This window comes from Lepus europaeus, chromosome 10 (assembly GCF_033115175.1).
Source record: "Lepus europaeus isolate LE1 chromosome 10, mLepTim1.pri, whole genome shotgun sequence".
NCBI lineage: Eukaryota > Metazoa > Chordata > Mammalia > Lagomorpha > Leporidae > Lepus > Lepus europaeus.
In genome coordinates this window covers 97957640-97980708 of record NC_084836.1, presented here as the reverse complement: position 1 = coordinate 97980708, position 23069 = coordinate 97957640, and the positions used below count along the sequence as shown (strand labels likewise).

The 23069-nt window shown below is 54.3% G+C and overlaps 1 protein-coding gene across 1 annotated transcript in view; it reads left to right on the top strand.

Moving 5' to 3' along the window:
- The window catches only part of TGM3 (transglutaminase 3), a 175224-nt gene that overhangs the window by 136434 nt on the left and 15721 nt on the right, over nucleotides 1-23069 (top strand). Inside the window, exons 2-7 of the mRNA XM_062202527.1 lie at nucleotides 11506-11700; nucleotides 11996-12238; nucleotides 12797-12915; nucleotides 14240-14368; nucleotides 17328-17505; nucleotides 17613-17748. Of these exons, the coding sequence (XP_062058511.1) occupies nucleotides 11506-11700; nucleotides 11996-12238; nucleotides 12797-12915; nucleotides 14240-14368; nucleotides 17328-17505; nucleotides 17613-17748 (1000 nt within the window). The remainder of the gene's footprint in view (nucleotides 1-11505; nucleotides 11701-11995; nucleotides 12239-12796; nucleotides 12916-14239; nucleotides 14369-17327; nucleotides 17506-17612; nucleotides 17749-23069) is intronic.

The following is a 23069-nucleotide window of genomic DNA, read 5'->3' as shown; positions in this document are numbered from 1 at the left end:
TAGCTGGGAGAAAATCTGCCCTGAGAGAGGGGGAGCACAGAGAGGTGAATGCATCCAGCCCCTTAACTCATCCCACGGGCAGCTCTTAGCTATCAGAGCCAGCAAGGGCTCAGTGCTGCTGGGATGCACGAATTTGCTCAAGGGATTCCTAAGGGAAGGGGCTGTGTGCGGTGCAGCCGGGGAGCTGAGGAGCAGGGTCTGTCTCAACGAGCTTGCAGTCTGGTGGTGCTTGGTGATGCCAGTTCAGAGGTGAGGAGACTGTCATCAGGGTGCATGACAAATACAAACCAAGAGCTATGGGGACCAAAGGAGATGCATCTTGGCTGGGATTTGGGGTAGGGGGCACCCTGGGTGCTGGTGGCACTTGATTGTTGGCGATGAGCTGGTCTTGGTCTGGAGTGGCTCTGTAGGGTGAAGGGTGCCCTTGGTAGAGGGAACAGAGCATACATGTGGGTGTGCGGGCAGGTGTGACCCAAGTAACGTGAGATCACATGTGTGCGTGTTTGAGAGGGCTGTGCGTCCAGCTCCTAATTTAAGGCTCTTGTTGGACTCTGAGGACGGTTGAGTTGTTCTGCTTTGTTGCTGGACTGTGGACGGAACCACGGCGGGGGAGGAGGGCCTGGCAGAGTCCTGCACCAAGGTCCGTGGCTCCCCCAGAGCAGACAGGAGTGCAGACTGAACACAGGAGCTGTGCCCTGTGTGGGGGACGTACTGTCCCCCATCTCCAAAGCCACTTAGAGACCCTGGGGAAGGGCAGAGTCCTCAGGGCACAAACCTGAACCTGAGGCCTCTGCCTGCAAAAGCCCCACATCCATGTGGGGGACACGGGCTGAGACCTGCTGGGCCATGAGCGTTCTTGCCCCTAACGCTACCGGACGGAGCACAGGCCCTGGCTCCAGGCCACTTCCGTCTGGGCCTCGTTTCCCCGGGCAGCACAGAACCCATCACACTCTGGGCCTGAAACGCTGTCCTTGAAGCTGGGACACCAGGAGCTCTTTCTGCCCTGGGGTTTCTCCTGGCTTCCTTCCTGCTTCTCCGTGAATCTCCAAGGCGCGTCCTAGCCCCTCCTTGCGTTCTCGTTTCTGCCGCCCCGGACCACAGCACTAGCCATGCTGTCTCTCTGAAAGGCAGGTCACCGCCAGGAGCGCAGGCTTGTGACTCCGGCTGCTTGGCGTTTGAAGCGAGCCCCGGCTGCCCCAGCCACCTTCTCCCCCACGTTGGGCAGGGAGAGAGAGCCCACCTGAAATGAGCCCGCTCACATTTCGACTTTTGTGCCGGCAGAACAGTGTTGGCGAGTGTTAACGGCAAGCCCCAGAGTGCTGGCCGGATCGAGCCTCAGCTCTGTGCCTTCTGGCGCAGGGCCCTCGGGCCGTTACCCAACCCGTGCATCTTGGTTTCCTTATCTGTCAAATGGGCTCTTGCTCAGTGCGAGCCTTCTCACTCCTTGGGAACTTCCATCATGAGCCCGCGTTCTCCTTGCCTTGAAATCTTAAGAAAACCCCCGTGAACTGATGTCTCTGTTAAACTCGAGGACAGGCAAGGGGAACGCTCTGTTCCGAGACTCCCGTCGCCGGCCCCATCCCCCCATTCCCACATCTTCTTCCTGTCCACCTCTGATCCATCAATCCTTTCTCCACACCGCCTCCACTCTGCAGGGCTGCTCCGTGTGCACAGCAGGCAGTCTCCTCCCCAGGGCCCACATGCCGGGGGGGGGGGGGCCCCGGCCGGCTGTGCGCAGAGCTTAGCAGATTCTTTTCCCTATCACTTGGGAGTGGAAGAACAAGGCCCCAGGGTCTTTGGTAGGGCCTGGGAGATGGATGCAGAAGGAGTCTCCATCCCTTCTCTGGGTTTCATTGTCCTCATTTGTGGAAAGAGGACAGTGGCTCCTCCTTGCCTCCCTCCCAGAGCTGTTATGTGGCCCAGGTGAGACGTTTGATAAACAAGAGTTTCAGTAAGTGTAAAATGACGCACCATCCCCACCACACGTGGGAATCACCAGGAAGGCTTTCAAAAAAAAAAAAAAATACCAGTGGTGGGGCCAGGGTTGTGGCACAGTGGGTTAAACTCCACCTGCGATGCTAGCATCCCATATGGGTGCCAGTTCGAATCCTGGCTGTTCCACTTTGAATGCAGCTCCCTGTTTATGCACCTGGGAAAGTAGTGAAAGATAACCCAAGTGCTTGGGTCCCTGCCACCCACATGGGAGACCCAGATAGAATTCTAAGATCCTGGCTTCAGCCTGGCTCAGCCCTGGTCACTGAGGTCATTTAGGGAATGAACCAGCAGGTGGAAGAGATTCTCGGTCTCTCTAACTTTCAAATAAATAAAATAAGTATGTTTTGAAAATGAGAAATACCAGTGCTGCCCCAACGCAGAGATACTGATGTAATCATGGGGGTCGGGGGGCAGGGGGCAGGACCCAGACCAGAGCAGCCGCTCCGTGTGATGCGTGTGTGCAGTGAGCATTGACTAAGATCCTAAACTCTCTTTGGAAGGGAAGTGGGCTGAGGAGTCGCCCACCCCTCCTGTCCCCTGCCAGTCTGATGTTAGGCAGGAGTAGACTGGATGGTTTTTTCCCCCCGGGAAGCGTCCAGGATCTGTGCACCTGGCTGGCTGCAGGGCGGCAGCTTGGAGTCATATTTGGTCAGATGAAGGCGGCTTCCACTCTGGTCTTGCGTCCAGGCTCTGCCTGAGTATGCGGCGTTGGCCAAATGACCTCACCTGGCTGGACTCCCAAACCCCTCATCTGTAAAATGGGTAATCTGAGGGTTTTGTGACTGTTACAGGACATAAGGCAGGTAAAACGCTTAGCACAGGGTCTGGCACGTGAGGGTTCTCAGCAACAGCCTGGAAAAGTTCAGAGCCTCCTGCACTCGTGGCGTTTTTGCCATTATTTGTGGGATCCCGAAGCATTCGCTCCCCCAACCTCCAGGGCCCTGTTGCTAGAGACAAGTGCCTCTTGGATCCCAGACTCCCCCCTCAAGGGAAGTTCTTCAGGCTTCCTTGCCCTCTTTCAACAAGTGAGGAAAATACAGCTCAGAGACCTTGAGGTGCTGGCCCAAGGCCTCGGGCTGTGCAGGCCTCCAGTCCAGGGCCCACTCTTCCTTGTCCCAGGGAGCCTTTCCAGGCCCCCGCACTGTCCACCACCGGAGCCCCAGGCTTCCCACTGCCTGCGTGCCACAAACTCATGTACTTGCACCATACAGATGAAAAGTATCCGACCGCAGTGGAAAGCTAAAAGGAAATGGCATGTGAGAGATGTGTGAGAAGAAAGGAGAGGAGCTAGGGGTGGGCAGGGGTGCACACGCACACTCAGAACCAGACAGGGCTGGCCAGGAGCTGGACATGCCTGTGCCGGGGGCAAGGGTGAGGGTGCTGCTGCGAGCCACTCACACAGTCCCTCGGGGACTCGGATCTGAGGCCTGGCATCCGGGCCAAGCTCTGCTTCAAAACCACTTTGTGATCTCAGCAGATCACTTCCTCCTTTGGGGGCCTCAGTTTCCCGACCTGTAATGTGGGACATGGGATTGCATCACTGTTTTCCAAGCTGCGTTGTCACCCAGTAGCAGGTCATGGAACCAGCTTAGTGGATTGTGACGAGCAGTTAAAATGCAAAGACTCAGAAGAGCAAGCATCAGAGGAGCTGACTGCACACAGTAGGCCTTTGTATTGTCGGGTTGTGTTTTGTGTCACAGTCCGTGTGTGGGAACATCATCAGACATCTTTCCTCTCGTGGTCCCTATCCAAAAACCTCAGAAGTCACTCCGCCAGAGGGGAGTTTCAGTGCTTCTGTCAGCCCAAATCAGAAGTGTGTAGGATGAAAATACCTCCTTGTCTAGAGGAGGGATGGGGGAGCAGGGTCTGGGCAAGGGGACTGCCTCCGCCACTGGGACATGGGTCAGGCCGTGTGGGGCCACCTGCCAGCTCCTCTGGTGTGGTCCTCCCAGGAATGGGAAAAGCACAGCCACACACCCAGCAACCCAGTCCTTCTCACCACCTGCTGCAGGTGAGCCAGGCTGATGGGGACTGAGACAGTGAGCCAGGCAGTCCCCTTTCACAACCGGGCATCTTCTCTGTGCAGCTCATGTGAGCCAGAGGTGGGCAGGGCTACATTAGCAGGTTTGTGTCATTAGCTGTGACTGTGAGAGAGAGTGAGCCCCAACAACTAGGGCCTAAAAATCAGACAGAAGCTCAGTTTTTGCTCACACGAGGTCTGGACGTAGATGGCTCTGGGCAAGTCAAGGACAAGACCCAGGCTCTGCCCAGTCCCCGACTCTGCCATTCCTGGGGCATGGATGGGCCTGCATGGTCTGTGAGGGGAGCTGGAGCTCTGTCCACGTCACACCCACACACTCCATGATAGAAGGAGATGGAGGAAAGCAGGGGAAGGGCATTTGCCCGCTGTGCCTTTTAAGGGTTCCTCCCAAGACTTGAAACAGGTGTGTAAACAAGTACTTGGGGTCGGTGCTGGCCTAATGGTTAAGACATCTGTATCCCCAACTGAGGTTGGAGTCCCAGCTCCTGATTCCAGCTGCCTGCTGGTGCATACCCTGGGAGACAGCAGGTGACGACAGCTCAACTACTTGGGACCCTGCCACCCCTGTGAGAGACCCAGGCTGAGCTCTGGGCTCCAGGCTTCAGCCTGGCCCAGCCATTACGGGCATTTAGGAACTGAACCAGTGGGTGGGAGCACTCTCTGTCTGTCTCTACCTCCCTCTGTCTCTCTGCCTCTCAAGTAAATAAATTTAAATAAAAAGTGAAGATCAGTACTTGCCTATGAGTGTTTACCATAGCACTGTTCCCAGCAGTACAAAGATAGGACAACCTACTGTCTGCCTGCTGCTGTGTGGATGAGCACAATGGGGCCTGTCCCCACTGGGGTGCTTCAGGGAGGTCCTGGGAAAATGGCATCAAAATTAGGGTAATTTGAGTGCAAAAACATTTGAAGTCCATGGCTGTTTTTTCCCTAATACTTATTTTTAAATGATTATTTTAAGACTCCTTCTATAATGGGATATTATTCAGCCATACAAGAGAATGAACTCCTGATATCTGCTAGGAGTGAGCCTTGAAAATCTTGTGCTAAGTTGAAGAAGTCAGAGCCAAAGGCCACATGCTGTGAAATGTCCAGAACGGGCAAATCCACAGAGCGGTGGTTGTCGGGGGCTGGGGTTACCAGGGAACCGGAGTGACTGCAGATGGGCAAGGCATTGGAAGTGAGGACCAAGTTCTGGAACTGGCCAGGGCGGCGAAGGTACCCGATGCCACGGAACTGTACTGCAAAATGTGTATAAGGCTGATTTTTAGGTCATGTGCACTTCACCTCTATTTTTTAAAAGGGGGAAAAAATGATTCCCTAGAAGTTAATACACGGACTGTGTACCTGCTAGTCATTGGCCCGACCTTGCTCACATGACCAAACAGCTCCACTCAAGTGCCTGTTCACACGGGGGATTTTATTACCAGGAAAGAGGGAGCAAAGGGACCTGGGGTAGTCACTTAGCTCTGCTACATCAGGGCTGCTGGTGGCACTGTTAGACTCAGGGAAGTTGCCCCAGGCCTGACCCTGGAGGTCAGCAGTTACACAGGTGGCCCGGAACTGCCAGGCGAGCACTGGAATGAGCGCCCAGAGATGTTCCTGTTACAGGCAAAGCACCTCTCCCCTCCGTGTCTGTGCCAAGAGTAAGGGTTGGGAGTGTGTGGCCTGTCTCCAGGTATCTTTTCCCTCTGCTTGTTTTTTTGTTTCTGAAAGATTTATTTGAAAGTAGTCAGAGGGAGAGGGAGAGGGAGAGGGAGAGACAGGCAGACAGATCTTCCATCCATTGGTTCACTCTCCAAATGGCCACAACAGCTGGGGTGAGGCCAGGCCAAAGTCAGGAGCTTCCTCCGGGTCTCCCACATGGGTGCAGGGGCCCACGGACTTGGACCATCTTCCACTGCTTTCCCAGGCCGTTAGCAGGGAGCCGGATCAGAAGTAGAGTAGCTGGGTCTCAAACCAGCGCCCATATGGGATGCCAGCACTGCAGGTAGTGGCCCAATCCGTTGCCCACCTCTGATTATTTTAAGTGTACAAGTTGATGAATCAGTGCAGGAACAATGTGGCTCTCTTTTCACTCTTCCCTCCACCCAGGCTGGCGCGGGAAGCAGCCCTGAGTGTCAGGAGCACGGAGCAGACGTTGATGTTCGAGTGCCCTCTCTCCCTTCCCCTTTCCCTTTCCCTTGCCACACACACTGGCAGAGAGGGCAGCATGCTTGGTCAAGGGCTGTAGGCTGGGGCAACAAGGGCCCTAGATAATCCATGCAGGTCACTGGCCTCTTGATTCAGAGACTGGCAGAGCCAATCATAGGCTCAGAGTGGGACAGTGATGGAGTGATGCAGCCGGAGGGGAGAGAAAGGTCGCAGAAGCCAACCCGGGGCTTTATGAGTGCACACTTGACCTGCATTCCCCGTCTTTCCCTTCCCTCCTGGGGTCAGCTCTTGGGACACCTTTTTACCCTCCAAGCACTCCCTGCTTCCTGTCCGCTAGGGTACAAGTGGCAGGCAGGGGCAGTGAGTCCTACGGACCTGCACCACAGAGAGAACCTTCTGGACACAAGGTTCTGCACGAGACCCCTTTCCAGGACTGGGGACCACGGTGACAGGGCAGGGCTGCTAAGACCTGGTGAAAAGGAAACACCATTTTCCTTCTAGGCTGTTCTCAATGTGTGGGGCTTTTGTCCCCCTACACCAGGCAAGTCCCCAGTTGTCAGTGGCCACCATCTGGCGTCCTATAATTGCACTCAGTTATGACAGCAGCTATCTGGAGTAGCACAGACTGGGCTCCGTCCCACAAGGCTGCCCCTACTTCATTTTAAAAATTTTTGTACAAAGATTGATTTATCTATTTGAAAGGCAGAGAAGGAGAGAGGCCACAACAGTCAGGGTTGGGCCAGGCTGAATTCAGGAGCCTAGAACTCCATCCAGGTCCCCCATGTGGGTGGCAGGGGCTCCAGGTACTTGGGCCACCTTCCGTTGCTTTCCCAGGTGGCGCTCTGAGAGGGGATGCTGGCAGTGTAAGTAGCAGCTTGACCTGCTGCACCACAGTGTTGGCCCCAAGACCACCCCTACCTCAGACGCCAAGTGCAAGTCCTGGTTCTCACCTAGGCCTCTGACCACCGCAGGTAAATGGGGGACTTCTACCACCCTCCCCAGGCTCAAACATATGCTAGAACAGCTCTCAGGGCTCAGCACACCGTCTCACTTACTAGATGACCCGTTGATTGTAAAAGGCTGCAACTCCGAACCAGGCAGATGGAGGAGACACATGTGGCGAGGTTCAGGGGCAGGGCATGGAGCTTCCACTCCCTGTCTTCCCCAGCCCTGTTCTCTTGGGGTTTTACGAAGGCCTCATTATGCAAGGTGATTGAATCATTGGTCACTGGTGATTAATTCCGTCCCTCAGGGGCTGCCAGTTCCAATCCTGGGATCGCTGGATCCTGACGACCAGCCCCCAGCCACCAGGCGTCTCACTAGCATACAAGCAGAAACTCACCCTCTCTGAGATTCCAAGGGTTTTAGGAGCTGTGTGCTAGGAAAAGGCAGAGAGCAAGCTTCCATTTCTATTAGGTTGCGCCTGCGCTCAGAAGCCTGGCTCTGCCAGTTGCTAGGTGTGTGACCTCCCCTAAGGTATGCATCTGTGTCTCTGAGCCTCACTTTCCAGTTGTAAACTTCGTTGGCGATCCTCACAAAGCGCTTGGTAAACCGGCAGTCGCGATGGGCGTGGCAAAGCTGAGTCCCCTGCAGCTCACAGAAACCTTGCATAGCCCACAGCCACCCTGATGGGGAGCAAGGCTCCCTGGTGCCTCTGCGGCTTGCATGTCAGGAGAGGCAGAGATGATGTCTGTGGGCTCTGGAGCCCTGCCCGGGACTGCATCTCCCAGTTCTCCACTCGGGAAGGGGTGAGCTGGCTTCTGCATACCTCGGCTTGCTCATCTGTAAAAGAGGGCGTTACAAACGCGCTACTCACAGGGTTAATGGGCTGCTGTGTGGAAAGACTAAGAACGATGACTGGCACACGATGCCCCATAAACTCCAGCTAAAGCTCAGATTGTCAGCACCACAGGCGCCCCCGGTCTGACCAGGAGGGGCGTGCACAGTGTCTCTCATCCATCTCCTTTCTGCAGGCATCCCCGGGGGGAGGGACAGGGTCTCTGCAGCCTGGCCACCCTGGAGCTCAGTCCTGTCTTGGTGGCTGTCCCTGTGGACAAGCCACGAGCCTCTGGGGTGAACAGAAGACTGCAGGATGGTCACAGCCACAGCCAAGTCATGCCTTTTGGTAGAGCAAAGACGTGGCCCTGCTGGGTGGATGGAGTCCCTCCCACTCTCCTCCCCTTGCCCTGTGCTGGGCAGAGGCCTCTCTGGGGACAGGCTCTCTGCTCTCAAAGACCTGTTGATCTAGGAGAGTGGCTTTCCCTGGAGAAGGGCCTGCATCCTTCTTGGTTGGGGAGGGGCAAAGAACCTCCAGGAGGCTCATGTCATCTGAAAATCCCTGTCTCCTCGAGTCCTTTTCTTTTCTAAAATAAGACAGAAGAGCTTACCAAGTTCAGCAGGCTGGGATGCCCAGCAGGTAGTGAGTGAGGTTGGTAGGAGGCAGGGGTTAGAGAAGTTGGGGGCCACTGCCCAAGAGAAACCTCACCCCCAGCAGCAGGCCATAGGCAAGCCGAAGAGAGCACAGTGCTTGCCAGAGAGCGTCTCAGGTCTGGGCTGTCTCCATTCCGTTTTTGTACAGGAAACTTCATCTTTTTTCCTCCCTCCTCCTGCTCCTGCCTGCCCTACTCTCTCCCTGCCATTCAACAGATTCTTGTGTTGATTGCAAGAACATTTGCATTGCCTTGAATGTGCACAGAAATGTATAAATTTATTCTTTCAGGGAACATCTGTTGAGTGAGTGTATGTAGGAATGAATGACTCTTTAGTACCCTGAGTTGGTGACAAGATCACCTCCTGAGCCCCCCTCCAGGAGCAGTGCTCCTGGTTAGGGAGACCCCTCCCTTGGCTCATGCCCAGTGCTGCTGTGCTGGGAGCCTGCTCCCTGGTCTGCCCCGGCCCCCACTGGCTCCGGGTTCTCCTTCCTCTCTTCTCAGTGTAGGGCGTCTGCTCTAACCAGACAGCAAACCCGGCTGTCCTGTGTCTTGGGCCTCTCTTCTGATCTTGTAGCACGCAGGCCACCCCACTGGCACCGACAGAGCCCCTCGCCTGTCAATGCGCAGCGTTTTCAGTGACGCTTCCCCTGATCCCTGCCTCTTCCTGCCTGCACCTCTCAGCCCCCTCTCCTTGCTGGACCCTGGGTTGACCCCATTCCCTCCTCCGTTATCACCCAGGCCTGTCTTACTAGTTGCTCAAGCTCCTGGTGAGTTGAACCACACTGCTCACTTGTTTCTGCTCCCAGCACGGTGTCTCACACAGTGTCCCACAAAGCAGAGGGGCCCTGTGCACACTTACGGAACGAATGCGCCGATTCACCTGCCCTCACGCCCTGCATTTTGCCCTGCAGTCATGCCAGTTGTCTTGTGTCATTAGTTTTGTCTTTCTTAGTTTGTTCATGTATTCCTCTCTTCATTTGCGGATCCGGCTGTCCTCATACCAGCAAGCAGTATGTTAGGCTTGAAAACATAAAGATTTTATTTATTTATTTAAATAGAACTACAGACAGTGAGAGGGTGAGAGAGAAAGAGAGAGAGGTCTTCTATTGGCTGGTTCACTCCCCAAATGGCCACAATGGCTAGAGCGGGGCCAATCCAAAGCCAGGAGCCAGGAGCTTCTTCCAGGTCTCCCATGCAGGAACAGGGACCCAAGGACTTGGGCCATCTTCCACTGCTTATCCAGGCCATAACAGAGAGCTGGATTAGAAGAGGAGCAGCCGGGACTGGAAGTGGCGCCCATATGGTATGCTGGTGCTGCAGGTGGAGGATTAACCTACTGCGCCACAGCGCCGGCCCCAAAGCATGTGCATTTTGATCCAGAGAAACAGACACGTGTAAGAAGGCTGGTGTCTGGTTCCACACGTGTCGTCAGCTCTCATATGGTTGGTCTCCTTGTGATGACACAGTTTGGTTTGTGGAAGGAAGGGAGATGTCACATCTTAAACATAACTCAAAGGAAGGGATTTCTCCTAAGACTTACTTGGACGAAAGCCCTCATGCGTCCAGGTGTGTCTCACAACCTTCTCCGCACAGCTCCGTCACCTCCAAGCCTAAGTGGGAAGTGCAGGAGTGTGCATTTTGAGCCGTTCATCCTGGAGGCCTTATCCAGGGATTTCAGAGCTTTCACCTGCTCCTCACCAGGAAGCATCTGCACGTCCCTCTGGGCTGCTGCTCCAAAGCACGGCCTTCCTAGCATCCCAGGCGCAGGCCAACCCCCTGGCCACGCAAACACAGAGCAGTAGAAGAGTCTGTAAGTGAAAGCTTGCTGGCTGTTGGAGTGATAAAAGGCACTACGCCGGCGCTGTGGCTCAATAGGCTAATCCTCCGCCTTGCGGTGCTGGCACCCCGGGTTCTAGTCCCGGTCAGGGCACCGGATTCTGTCCCAGTTGCTCCTCTTCCAGGCCAGCTCTCTGCTGTGGCCCGGGAGTGCAGCGGAGGATGGCTCAAGTGCTTGGGCCCTGCACCAGCATGGGAGACCAGGAGAAGCACCTGGCTCCTGGCTTCGGATCAGCACGGTGCGCCGACCGCAGCGTGCTGGCCGCAGCAACCTTTGAGGGGTGAACCAACGGCAAAGGAAGACCTTTCTCTCTGTCTCTCTCTCTCTCACTGTCCACTCTGCCTGTCAAAAAATTTTAAAAAAAATAAAATTTTTTTAAAAAAGGCACTTGTCACCTGAGGGGAAATGGGGACAAACAAGCAAGCCAAACAAGGTGGTGGGTTCGAGAGACGTGTTCCCCCCTCTGGTTCTACTGCAGCTCCTGAGAGCGATGCTGGGAGCAGAAAGGGCACAGGTGCTCTGGGGACACCGTACTCCTGGCTGGGGGGGGGGGGGGGCTTGTCTGGCTGTCTCCATCAGAATGTGTTCTAATGCTTAACGCATTGCCTGTCTGTATGAGGATAATTAGATCTGTAAAGACGGAGGAATAAATGAACACACCAACAAAGACAAAACCAGCCATCATAACTACAGCTCAAAAGGTGGTCCCCGAGGACAGGTGACTAAGAGGCGTTGCTTCGGCCAGTGTGCCCAGAGCGCCTGTTGTGGGACACCGTGTTAGGCACGGTGTTGGGAGAACAGTGACCCTCTAGGCTGTTCCTTGATGGCTGGGTGGCAGTTCAGCAGTGCAGGGGAAGGCCATGGACAAGTTCAGCAGTCTGGAAGGGTGTGTGAGTTGGGACAACTGAATGGGAATCGGTTGTGATGTTCCTGCAGGATCGAGGCCTTCTGAGTTTCAACGCAATTCTTCTAGAAGCGTGGCCCTCCACCGTTGGCAGCCCAGACCCTGTCCCCACCCTGCCACCCTTTGCCTGCTGGGACTTCAGGTTCTCTTTTCTGTGTCACAGATTTAGAACCCCAGAGTATCAACTGGCAGATGACCTCCAACCGGCGGGCGCATCACACAGACAAGTTCTCCAGCCAGAACGTCATCCTGCGGAGGGGCCAGCCCTTTGATATGTTGCTAGCCTTCAACCGCCGCCTTGGCTCTGGAGAGAGTCTAGAGTTCACAGCCTCCACAGGTACCCGCCCACTCCCCCCACCAGCCACTGTGCGTCCATGTGGGGATGGTGACCACACGGGGATCACCGGGCTCCACCCCCGCCCAGTGAGTGGCTGCCCATCTGAGCCCGAGTCACTGTCCTCAGACCAACAGGGATCTGACCCCCGTGGGCTCTCCAGCTCTAGCACTCTCACCTGGTGCTCCTCCACTGAGTGACACCCCTCAGAGGGCCCCTGTGGCTGTACTGGAACCTGATCCCCCCATGGTCTGACCAGCATTCCTTGGTTTCCTTTGTCCTCTGTCTTTTTTGGCAGGGCCTTACCCGTCAGAGTCCACAGGGACCAAGGCTGTGTTTCCGCTCTCCAATGGGACCAACAAAGATGGCTGGAGCGCGGTGCTCAAGGGCAGCAGTGACAATATTCTGACCATCACCTTGTCCAGCCCGGCCAGTGCGCCCATAGGGTGGTACACGCTGAACGTGCAGATCTCCTCCCTGGGGACCGTCTCTTCCCTGAAACTCGGGACCTTCATACTGCTCTTTAACCCCTGGCTGCAAGGTAGGCCTCCAGTCACCCACGCTTCCAGTCAGAGAAAAGAGAGGGGGGAGTTGGGGCATGGTCTTCACAGCCTCAGGCTGGATTAGGAAGTCTGTGGGCTGTGGGAACAGCACAGCAGGGAGAGGTCGGGTGCTCTGCCACTCAATTCGGGCAGTCGCTCCATTTCTCCGAATCCCAGATTCCTTACAATCAAAACCATAACCTGCTGCCTCCTCTGGGGCTCATGTGGCAATCACGTGCATGCTCAGAAACTGCCCAGAGCGGTCAGCTCCAGGGACAGCCACTACAGCATAATTCTGCAGTGTGGAGCTAGCTTCCCACCTGCAGGAGCAGGTGTCTGGCCCCTGGGGTCTCACTTTCAGACCCAGATCAGAGTTCCCGCAACAGGAACGGAAGCACTAGGTCCAAAATCGCACTCCTTGGTGGAGGCTTGGGGGCGGGATAAAGTAGGACTTAGCCCAGCCCAGCCCAGCACCAGCCTCAGGAGTGAGGGAGTGCTGATGGCTGTCGTCCTCCGTAAGATTCTAGTGGCTGGTATCTGCTTTCTGTGTCAAACAGCGGATGATGTCTTTCTGAGTAACCATGCTGAGAGACAAGAGTATGTGGAGGAAGATGCTGGCATCATCTATGTGGGAAGCACAAACCGAATTGGCATGGTTGGCTGGAACTTTGGACAGGTAAAAGGGTCATATGGACGCTCAGGGTAGTGGCCCCGTCGTGCAAGAAGCTTGTCCTGCTGATTGAGGGACGACCCCACATCTGTTCACTTGCCTTCCCTCTCGCGTCCATTTGTTCAGAAGGCACTTACTGACCACCTTCTGTGTGCCTGGCCCCAAGCTGCACACTGGGATCAGGAGATGAATAAAATCCCCTGACTTTGAGGGGCTCGCGGTGTAGCCGGCGAGACAGATGCACAGAACTCAGCGGAAACAAAGAAGCAGTACTGGTGCTGGGTACACATATAAGCCCAAGGCCCAGGAGAGGCACCGGGAGCAGTAATGTAGCTTCTCTCATTCATTCCGTGTGGCCTCGCCGTGTGGCCTTTCAGAGCCACCGCCTCGTGGTCTGTACTGCTTGACTGCCGTCTGCGTACGCAGACTTCCCAGGTTTGCTCAGCTTAGAAAGCATTCAGGGCTGCCTCTGCACCTTTCTTTTTTCTCCAGAAGATAACAAAACCATCAGAGCGAAGCACCTTGGCAGGGAGCCCGGGATGCCCAGGGAGGGGTGAGCAGGTGCACGCCTCCCCCGTCTCCAGGCCCGACTCTGTGCTCAATCAGAGGAAGCTCCTACCTGTTTCCTAAGTTGTGTTTCTGGGGCAGATTTCAAGGGAAGCTCTCAGCGTGCACCTGGAGATGGAAGGGAGGCTGATGCATGGCACGGGCTGAGAAGGCCACTCTTAGGAAGGAGAACCTAGAAGAGCAGGGAGCCGGGGGATGTCTTGGGGAAGGGCATCCCGAGCAGAAGGAAAAGCGAGTGCAAAAACCCCAGGCAGCAGGAGCGTGGCCTCCTCCCTTTGAGAAGCAATGACCTGGACTAAGTCTTATTTTGTCAAAATGGCTTCAAATACTTTTTTTTTAATCTTTACAACTATTCCCCAGGAATCTAAATAATATGCTCAAGATCATAGTCAGAGCTGGAAGGAAACTTTGAGATGACCTTGGCCTGGTCCCTCGTTATACAGATGGAGAAACTGAGGCCAGGCAGGCTAAGCAACTTTCTCCTGATCCCATGGCAGTGAGGAAGTCGGCCACCCCATGCCCTGCGCTGTTCACTGTTGGGGAGTGGGTACGAGGGTCTCAGGTACATCCAGAGCTCTGGGAGTTTGCAGGGTTAAAGGTTGAGTGGTGGCCGGTCCGCAGCGGCTCTCAGTTCCTGCAGCCACATAACGAAGCGACCCTGAGAATTCTTCTGTGGTCCCCACCGCTGTGGCTCCCGAACCCTTGATCAGCAGACACCACTTGTCATTTCTCTCATCCTAACACATGGTCCCATGTTGAACAGTTTGAAGAAGACATTCTGAACATTTGCCTCTCCATCTTGGATAAGAGTCTGAATTTCCACCGCGACCCTGCCACTGATGTGGCCCTCAGAAAGGACCCCAAGTATGTCAGCCGCGTGTTGAGTGCCATGGTGAGTAACAGGCGATCGGCAATAACTAGTTGTCACCACGCGTTGAAGACCAACTCTGGGCGAGGCCCCTGTGCTGGGACAGACGTCATCACGCTGCGGCCTCACCAGGTGCAGCTGGGGACTGTGACGGTCCCCATCTTGCCAGCGTGGAGCACGGGGCGCCTCTGCCTTCAAGGGCCTGCCCGGGTCATACGGCCAGGGAGTGGCAGAGGCAGCGCTGGCCCAGGTCGGGATGGCTGCAGCGCCACCGTTCCCACTGTGTCAGGAGGCCTGCCTCAAATGAGAAGGGAACTCCACCCTTGCGGGAGCACCAGCGAAGGGCCGACGCAAAGCCAGGCCTCTGCTCAGTGGTGGGGCCTCCTGGGGGAGAAAGCTTGACCCCACCACCTCCACAGCACACAGTGCGCGAGTGTCAGAACCCCACGGCAGGAGGTCGCGCCATCCGTGCCCTAGACCCAGAAACAGGCTCGAGTCGCTTAAGTCCGTGGCTCGCAGCGCGCATGCGCACGCGCGCAGCCTGGCTCCCATGGCAATGTGGGCGTGACCTCTGCAGAGAAGGCTACTGTCCTAAAGATGCGCAAACAGGGTGACCCTGCCCAGAAGTTCCAAGGTAAGCAGCTCAAAATCAAAACGGGTTCTTGCGTTGTAACCCTCTCAAATGAAACAGCTCCCCAGACGTGTCTTCGGGGTTTCTGTTGTTGTTCCTAGCTTAGGCGTTCCTTGGTCTCCTTACTTTTCAGTGGGAACTTCTCCAAGTTGGCAAACCGGTGAGCTACCTGGTTCCAATTTTGAGCCGCCTCTCAGCGGCGTGATACACATCTGAGACTAATCAGGGAGGGCAGCGTGTGGAGCCAAGCCTCGTGGAGCAGCCGTGGGGCAGGCCCAGAGCGCTCAGGGAGACTCAGGGAAAGTGGGCAGACCTCAAAATCCGAGGGGCCCAGCACGGGAGGGGGCGTTACAGCCGAGGCAGAGAGGTGAAGCAGGAGTGCGGGTGACTTAGGCACTGAGCCTCCTGGGCCCAGGAGGCTATGGGTGAGGCTGGCTGGCTCCTCCACCTGCTGACTCACCCTCCCCCCGGCCAAGCCACTTTATCTTGGAGCCAGTTTCCTCAGCTATACCTCCCTGATGCTCTCTCCCAGCCTCCTGGTTGGGCAGGGCCACGAGCTAATTGTGGCCTCTGCAGGGCCTCTAGAGGCTCAGCTTGCAGCCAGAGATGACCCTGCTGATTGCCACGCTGGTGGTAGGAGCGCGGTGACTCAGGAGCGGGGAGAGGCTGCTGTCTTCCATCTTGGAGGAAGCCAAGGCTCGCCTGCTCCTGTGATCGCAGCCCAGGCCCTGTGGAAGGGCTGCCAAGCTCACTGCTGGGCTCAGGGACCAGGGAAGGGCCAGCCTGTTTCCAGCCTGCCCCTTCTCATGAGCCGAGCGCTTATAGATGCCTGAAAGAGAGGGGGTGGGGCTGGGGGTCGGGGTGGCTCATAGCCTTCAGGAGCCCTCTGAGAGCCTGGTCCAGCCCCTCTGCACAGCTGGGATAAACGACACAGCTTCAGAGACCCAGGGAGGGTGCCTGCTGGAAGCCACCTCGGAGCTCGCTTGGAGCTCACTTTCCCTGTGTTGGGAGGTGAAGAGCTAAGGCCCAGACAGGTGAATCGACTTGCCCATGATGACAAGTGATAGGGTGGGGCTTGTGGCCTGAGTTTCTCCTTTCTTCCAGTTCTGACTTTGTGTTATGGAAAAGCTTAGACATACACAAAGGTAGAGAGAAAAGTAAGATGATATCTATGTAGCCATCATCAGCTTCAGCAATCACCTGCTCAAGGCCAAGCTCAGCTCAGCTCTGTCCCTGCCTCCACAGATCATTCGACAAGTCTCACACATTGCATTATTTGATGGTTTCACTCATAAACATTTCAATATGTGTTTCCAGGAGACAATGGAAGTCAGGTCTCTCGAGTCCTTCTCTGGTACTCCTTTACTTTGCCCCCTCTCCCTCTCCCTCTCCCTCTCCCTCTCCGTCTTTTCCCCCCACTGCTCCTTTAATACTATATCATGGTTGTATTACTTATGCTAGAGCCATGTGTTAAGCTGAATTCATGAATGATGAATGAATTAATGGGTCAAAGTCAATATTCTATCTTTATTCTTTCCAAGATGTTACTTGTTAATGTTCTGAAGTGATCTTTTCAAATCAGTGCACCAAAAAAAAGAGTTTCAGACCACGGACCCCTGCAAACAGACCTGGGTCAGTGGCTGCACGTTCTTTTTTTTTTTTTTTTAAGATTTATTTTGACTGTGAGTTCTTGCAAGAGGTCTTCTGTAAGCCAGAGTTACTTTTTCAAAACACATGTATTTATTTGAGAGGCAGAGTTGCAGACAGAGAGAGAGAGAGGTCTTCCATCTACTGGTTCACTCCCCAGATGGCCTCAGTGGCCAGAGCTGGGCTGATCCGAAGCCAGGAGTCAGGAGCTTCTTCCTGGTCTCCCACTCAGGTGCAGGGGCCCAGGCACTTGGGCCATCTTCCATTGCTTTCTCAGGCCATAGCAGAGAGCTGGATCAGAAGTGGAGCAGCTGGGACTCAAACCAGCGCCCATAAGAGATGTTGGCACTGCAGGCAGAGGTTTTACCTGCTACACCACAGTGCTGGCCCAAGCCAGAGTTTTGGGCCTGTGTTGCCACTGACAAGCAGTGGAGTCTCCATTTTCCATGTCAGAGTGCAGCACAGAGGGTCCAGGGCAGTCAAGCACAGTGCATTAGGAAAGGCGCCTCTAAATTGTTAAGCCACTGGACACCTCGAAGGGATTGTTGTTAAACATTACCATCCCAAGTCTCCTACCAAGAAGCAGAGAAGTCCATGCAATTGTATCTGGCTTCCTTCCTCTCCACGTTGCTCTGAATTCTGCAAGTCATTCTTGGTGGGAAAGGCGTGGTGCTGATTCACTTTGGGGTGGGGATTTCTGTGCAGATCAATAGCAATGATGACAACGGCGTGATTGCTGGGAACTGGAGCGGCGATTACACAGATGGCCGGGACCCAAGGAACTGGAATGGCAGCGTGGAGATCCTCAAGGAGTGGAAAAAGTCTGGCTACAAGCCAGTCCGATTTGGCCAGTGCTGGGTCTTTGCTGGGGCCCTCAACACAGGTACCTCGGGTGCAGCGTGCCTTTGCCGGGTCAGTGGGCAGCAAGGGGACGCGCCAGCATCCTGTCTGCGTCACAGCCCAAGTCCTCATGCTGACCTTGACTTGCAGTGCTGCGGTGTTTGGGGATTCCCTCCCGGGTGATCACCAACTTCAACTCAGCCCACGACACAAACCGAAACCTCAGCGTGGATGTGTACTACGACCCCATGGGAAACCCCCTGACCAGAGGCAGTGACAGCGTGTGGTAAGTTTCAGATCCTTGGCCTGAACCTGGAGCAGCCCTCTTGCTGTTGCCATTTGCCTGGGACGCACACGGGAGTTGGAAGCCGAGTAACCTGCCAGTGTGTGGCTTAGAATGGAAATGCTGACGGTGCTGGTGCACCTAGCAGGACCCCAGATGGCTCTGCGCGGGCCTGGGCAGAGTCGGGTGTGTGTGGTAGCTCACTGCTTTTGGGTGAAGGACATGGCTCATGAGCCTCCTGAAACCACCCTGGATTCACAAGGTCTATTGCACCTTATACTGCTTTGGAAGATGAAAGTTGAGACTATTGATTTTCTAGTAAGGAGTATAAATTTATCTCATTTCAGGTAATCCATTTGACTTAAGGGCTTTGTTAAAGACAGTAAGAAAAGTAACACGCTTTTCTCATAATGTATTGGTGCTTGTTTATACCTAGGTTGACAGAATGAAGAGCTGTGGGTGGTTTATTCTGGATTTTAGAAGGAAATAAGATGTTGTGCATGTGTGTGGGCATAGCTGAGGCCACTTCAAAGAGTTCACAAAAGAATTTAAAAATAAGGATTATTTTTTTTTTGGTGCAGAACAATTTTGGAATCTATACCTAGTTTTTTGATAATACACATTTTCCATTAACTTTTTGATATAACTCTTGTATATTTCTAACCATTAATATGCCTTCTGCACACATGTTACACACACAAACATACACAACTTATAATATAGACCAACAAAATGTAGGTTATATAAAACTTACATACCTATACCTATAACCACATACAGCAGTGTATATATGTAAAGGTAGATATTGTTACAATTATTTAAGATTATGTCATATGCCAGGTCATTACCAGATGGTCACTGAAATGAGGTCTGTGTCTCTGTGGACACACAGATATCTGTGAGCCTGTATATGTGAAGTGCCACAAACGTGTGTCAATCATGTATTTTAATTCACCGCGTAGGATACACACACACAGTAATTGCTCACGTGTGTGCAGGCGGCGCGACAGTCTTATAGCAGGTACCATCTTATTTCCCGATGTTCCGCGTTGAGATGGTGTCTATAAAATCTTCTTCATTACTTATTACTCCCAGTATAAGAGGGTCCCCCTCCTTTGAAATGTGTTTAGAATAGCTCATGGAATAAAGGGAAAGGAGAAATGGAAATTAATAGAAAAGCTATCTAAAAAACAATTCCATGCCAACAACTAAACTCAAGTGTGGCTTCTATAATTTTCCTCGGGCCATGTGAGTTCCAGGGTTTCCTGGAGGAAAGAGGCTTATTTTAGGATTTTCTTAAAAATTTTTATTTCTTTATTTTCATTTTATTTGGAAGAAAGAGAGTGAGGTCTTCCATCCACCGGTGCGCTTCCCAACTGGCACAACAGCCAGGGCTGGGCCAGGAGGTAGCCAGGAGCCTAGAACTTAATCTTGATCTCCCATGTGGGTGACAGGGACCCAAGTACTTATAAGCACCGCTTACTCACTGTGCTACCAGATCCACTGCCACCCCATCCTAGAGTACACATCAGCAAGAAGCTGAATTGGAAGTGGAGGAGCCAGGATTTGAACCAGGCATTCCAGTATGGGATGTGGGTGTCCCAAATGGTGACTCGACCATTGAGTCAAATGGTCACCCTGGGATGTTGATCTGCGCACGCACAGCTTTCTCTAGTGACACTGCCACACGTGGCCTCTCATAAGGGAGCGTCTCTTCTCGTCCCTGGCCTTTTCTTCTGTTGTGCTGTCCGAAACCCTGTGGCAGCCAGTTCTGATTACGGAGGCAATGCCCTCCTTAGCCTTAGTGTGCTCCGCTGAGGGAGATGATTGGTCAGACAAGACGTCTGACCTTCCTACACTTCTGTGATTATCTGTGCACACTAGGGAGCCGTGCACATGAAGGGAGCCCAGAGAGCTCCAGACTCAGGTCCTCTACTGAACGCATTAAGATGCTCTTAGGAGGCCAGGAAGCCATTAGCACAGCGTGGTGTATGGTGTGCAGGCTGGTGACTCAGTCCGTTGGCATGGGGGGAACTCTGCTAGGGAACCCCCAAGGAAGTCGTCTATGAAGCAAGAGGGTGGGACTGCTGCTTTTGTTTGTTTGTTTACTTATTGATTCTTATTTATTCGAAAGGCAGAGAAAGAGAGAAGGAAATCTGTCTGCTGATTCATTTTCCAAATGTCCAAAAGAACTAGGCTGAGCCAAGCCCAAACTAGGAGCCCAGAACACAACCAGGGTCTCCCATGTGGGTGACAGGGACCCAAGCCCTTGAGCCATCACCCACTGCCTTCCAGGGTACACATTGGCAGGAAGCTGGATCCCAGGCACTCTGATAGGGGATGCAGGATCTGAAGCGGTGGCTCAATGCACTGCACCCTAATGCCCACCGCAGGGACTTTGAAGCTGAATTTGGAGTCAGAGCCCAGGTGTCCTGGTTACTGCTTCCTGCTGCCAGCCCACGTCAGCTCAGTTACTCATTCTGAAGATGAGCACTTTGGGGCAAGAAGGAGTTGATGGAGACACTCCTGGGTGTCTGTCAGCCTCACGCGAGGGTGCCAGGCTGGAAACTCTGTTCCTGAGGGTCCTGCCACCCCGCCCCCCAACCCCAGCTTCCCTTTCTGATGGCTTCTCAGGAAGCAGTGGAATCTGAGAGTCGCTCCCTTCCCATTGTCTCCCTGCTGTGGGCAGTGTGAGGACAGGGAGCCCTGAGCCCTTACTCCAGCCCTGCAGCCATGGCCCCTTTCTGGTCCCAGGTTCCCACGGGGGCAGGCAGGGCTTGGCCCAGGACTCGGTGACCCCTTCAGCCTCCCAGTAGCTGGGGTGTTTCTGTCCCGTGCAGTTTCAGGCCGCGCCACTTTGTGTGTGAGAGCACCCTCCCCTCCCACGGCAGCCAGACTGCCCCTCAGACATTAAATCCACCTGGAGTGACGTCACTAACCTGTTGTTATAAAGACAGAAAAATGGTCTTCTTGTTCAGAGTCGCCTGAAGTCACAGCACGCGAGAACCAAGCAAGGCGAAGCGTCACGAAACGCTTCGTAGTGACAACAGCAGCTGTACTGACATGCTGAGCGTTTGCTGGGCGCCGGCTGCTGCTCTCAGTGCTTGGATCTATTCTTCACAGGTGATGAGGGAGGCGCTGCCATCACAGGCCCCACTTTCCAGCCGAGGAAACCTAGGCACGGAAGGATTGAGCAATTTGCCCAGGGGCCACATAACCAGAAGGTGGTGGAGATGAGATCTGAACTCAGGCAGCTTTGTAAACTAGAGCGTGGGAGAGATGCCAGCGCACGGTGGTTCTTCCCGGCGGAAGTGAGAGATCTGGCAGCTCCTGCCTTGGGGTTTTCCAACAGAGGTGGCTGGACGCCAGTGGGGGCTGTGGGCGGGGTGGGGGCTCGGTTCTTTGCTGTATACTTCTGCAGCAGTAGAAGACGGCTGAGGGGCTCTGTGACAGGAAACAGCTTTTCCAAAGTCACACTGAGAATTAACAGCCAAGCACAGGTGTCCCAGAACAAGACTCTCCCAGGCCTAAGAACACTGGGGCTGAAAGGGGCCTCCCTGGGTGGATCAACAAACAGGGGCCCTAAGAGAGGCACAGCTGGCCCTCTGTGTCTGCAGGTCCCTCACCCACAGACAGCCAATTGCAGAGCGAAAATGTGGTGAGCTGTATGATGGCTGAACCTGTGCAGAATTTTTTCTTGTCATCATTCCTTAAGCAACAGAGTAGAACAACAACTTGCATAATATTAGGTATTATAAGTACTCTAGAGATGATGTGAAGTACACAGGAGGATGTGCACAGATTCTACGCAAATGCCATGACATTTTACGTGGGGCTGGAACATTTGCAGATCTTGTTATCTGCGAGCCTTCCTGGAACCAAGCCCCAACACCTAGAGATGCTCGGGCACTCCAGCTAAGTGGGTGACGTTACTTAAGTCCCTTTTCTGCACCTCAGCTTCCCACCCGTGAAAGGAAGGCTTAGACCAGGGAACCTGGCGGAATCTTGCGGATCTTTCTTTTCATGATAGTCACAGCATCCAGGGCGTAGGTTTTCTTCTAAGCCGTTTTGTTCTTGCCACAGTCTGGCTCCAGGGTGTTCTGTTTCTTCAGAGGCAGGGCACCGGGGCCCTGGTTAGGGCATCAAGCAGGGGGGTTTCAGGACCTGCTCCGTCATGGAGCAGCGGCCATATGATTGTTTTGGGAATGGTTAGGCCAAGGGCATCTTGACATTTCTGGCTTGGCTTGTTCTCTTTCTTTTTTTCTTTTTTCTTTGAGAGGCAGAGAAACAGAAAGAGATCTTCCATCCACTGGTTCCCTCCCCAAATGCCCACAACAGCCAGAACTGGGTCAGGCCAAAGCCAGGAGCCAGGAACTCAATTCACGTGGCATGAGGGTGACCGTAACCCAGGTACTTAGGCCAGCACCTCTTGCCTCCAAGGTGTGCATTAGCGGGAAGTTGGAATCAGGAGCAGGGCCGAGACTCAAACCCAGGCACTCGGATACAGGAGGTGGGGTCTGAAGCTGTGTCTTAACCACTTCGCCACACTCTCAGCCCTGGCTTGTTTTTCTTAATCCATTTGATTTCATCCTCCAGTTTCTGGACTGACAAACCTGACTCTACTAATAGACTTTATGGAGTGTGAGAGGGTTGCCCAGCTCTGCCAGAGATGGGGGGGGGGGGGGGGGGTTGTGCCTCCAGAAAAAAGCGATCAGCTGTGGGCACCTACTCCTTGGCTGAGCCCTGGCCACGATGCAGTCTCCACGCATGGCCCCTGCCTCTGAAGACCTGCCCCCACTGACACTTAGCCAGCTCCCAGGATCAGACCCTGAAGACCTGCCCCCACTGACACTTAGCCAGCTCCCAGGATCAGACCCTGAAGACCTGCCCCACTGACACTTAGCCAGCTCCCAGGATCAGACCCTGAAGACCTGCCCCCACTGACACTTAGCCAGCTCCCAGGATCAGACCCTCAGGGTGGAAACTGAAGCTCCAAGAACAGCCTCTGCCCCAGACCGTTGAGTCGAGCAAACCTGACTTAGTGCATCCTTGCACGGGATGCTGGGCCCCGAGAGGTGTAGGCTGCAGGAGCCTGGAGCTGCTTCGAGGGCTGGTGGTCAGGGAGTAGAGAGAGTGGAATCGTTGACTCAAGTGCCAGAGTCAGAGACAGCACAGCGGAAGGGTAGCACTCGGCGTGTGTGAGGTTTTGGTGGAGGTAGCATCCCATTCACAAGGGAAGGACATAGGGTTGACCCATAGAAGGTGTAGGCAGAGTCTCCTGACCTTGTGAATTCATGGGTAAGCACTGCTCAGTTGCTGTCTCC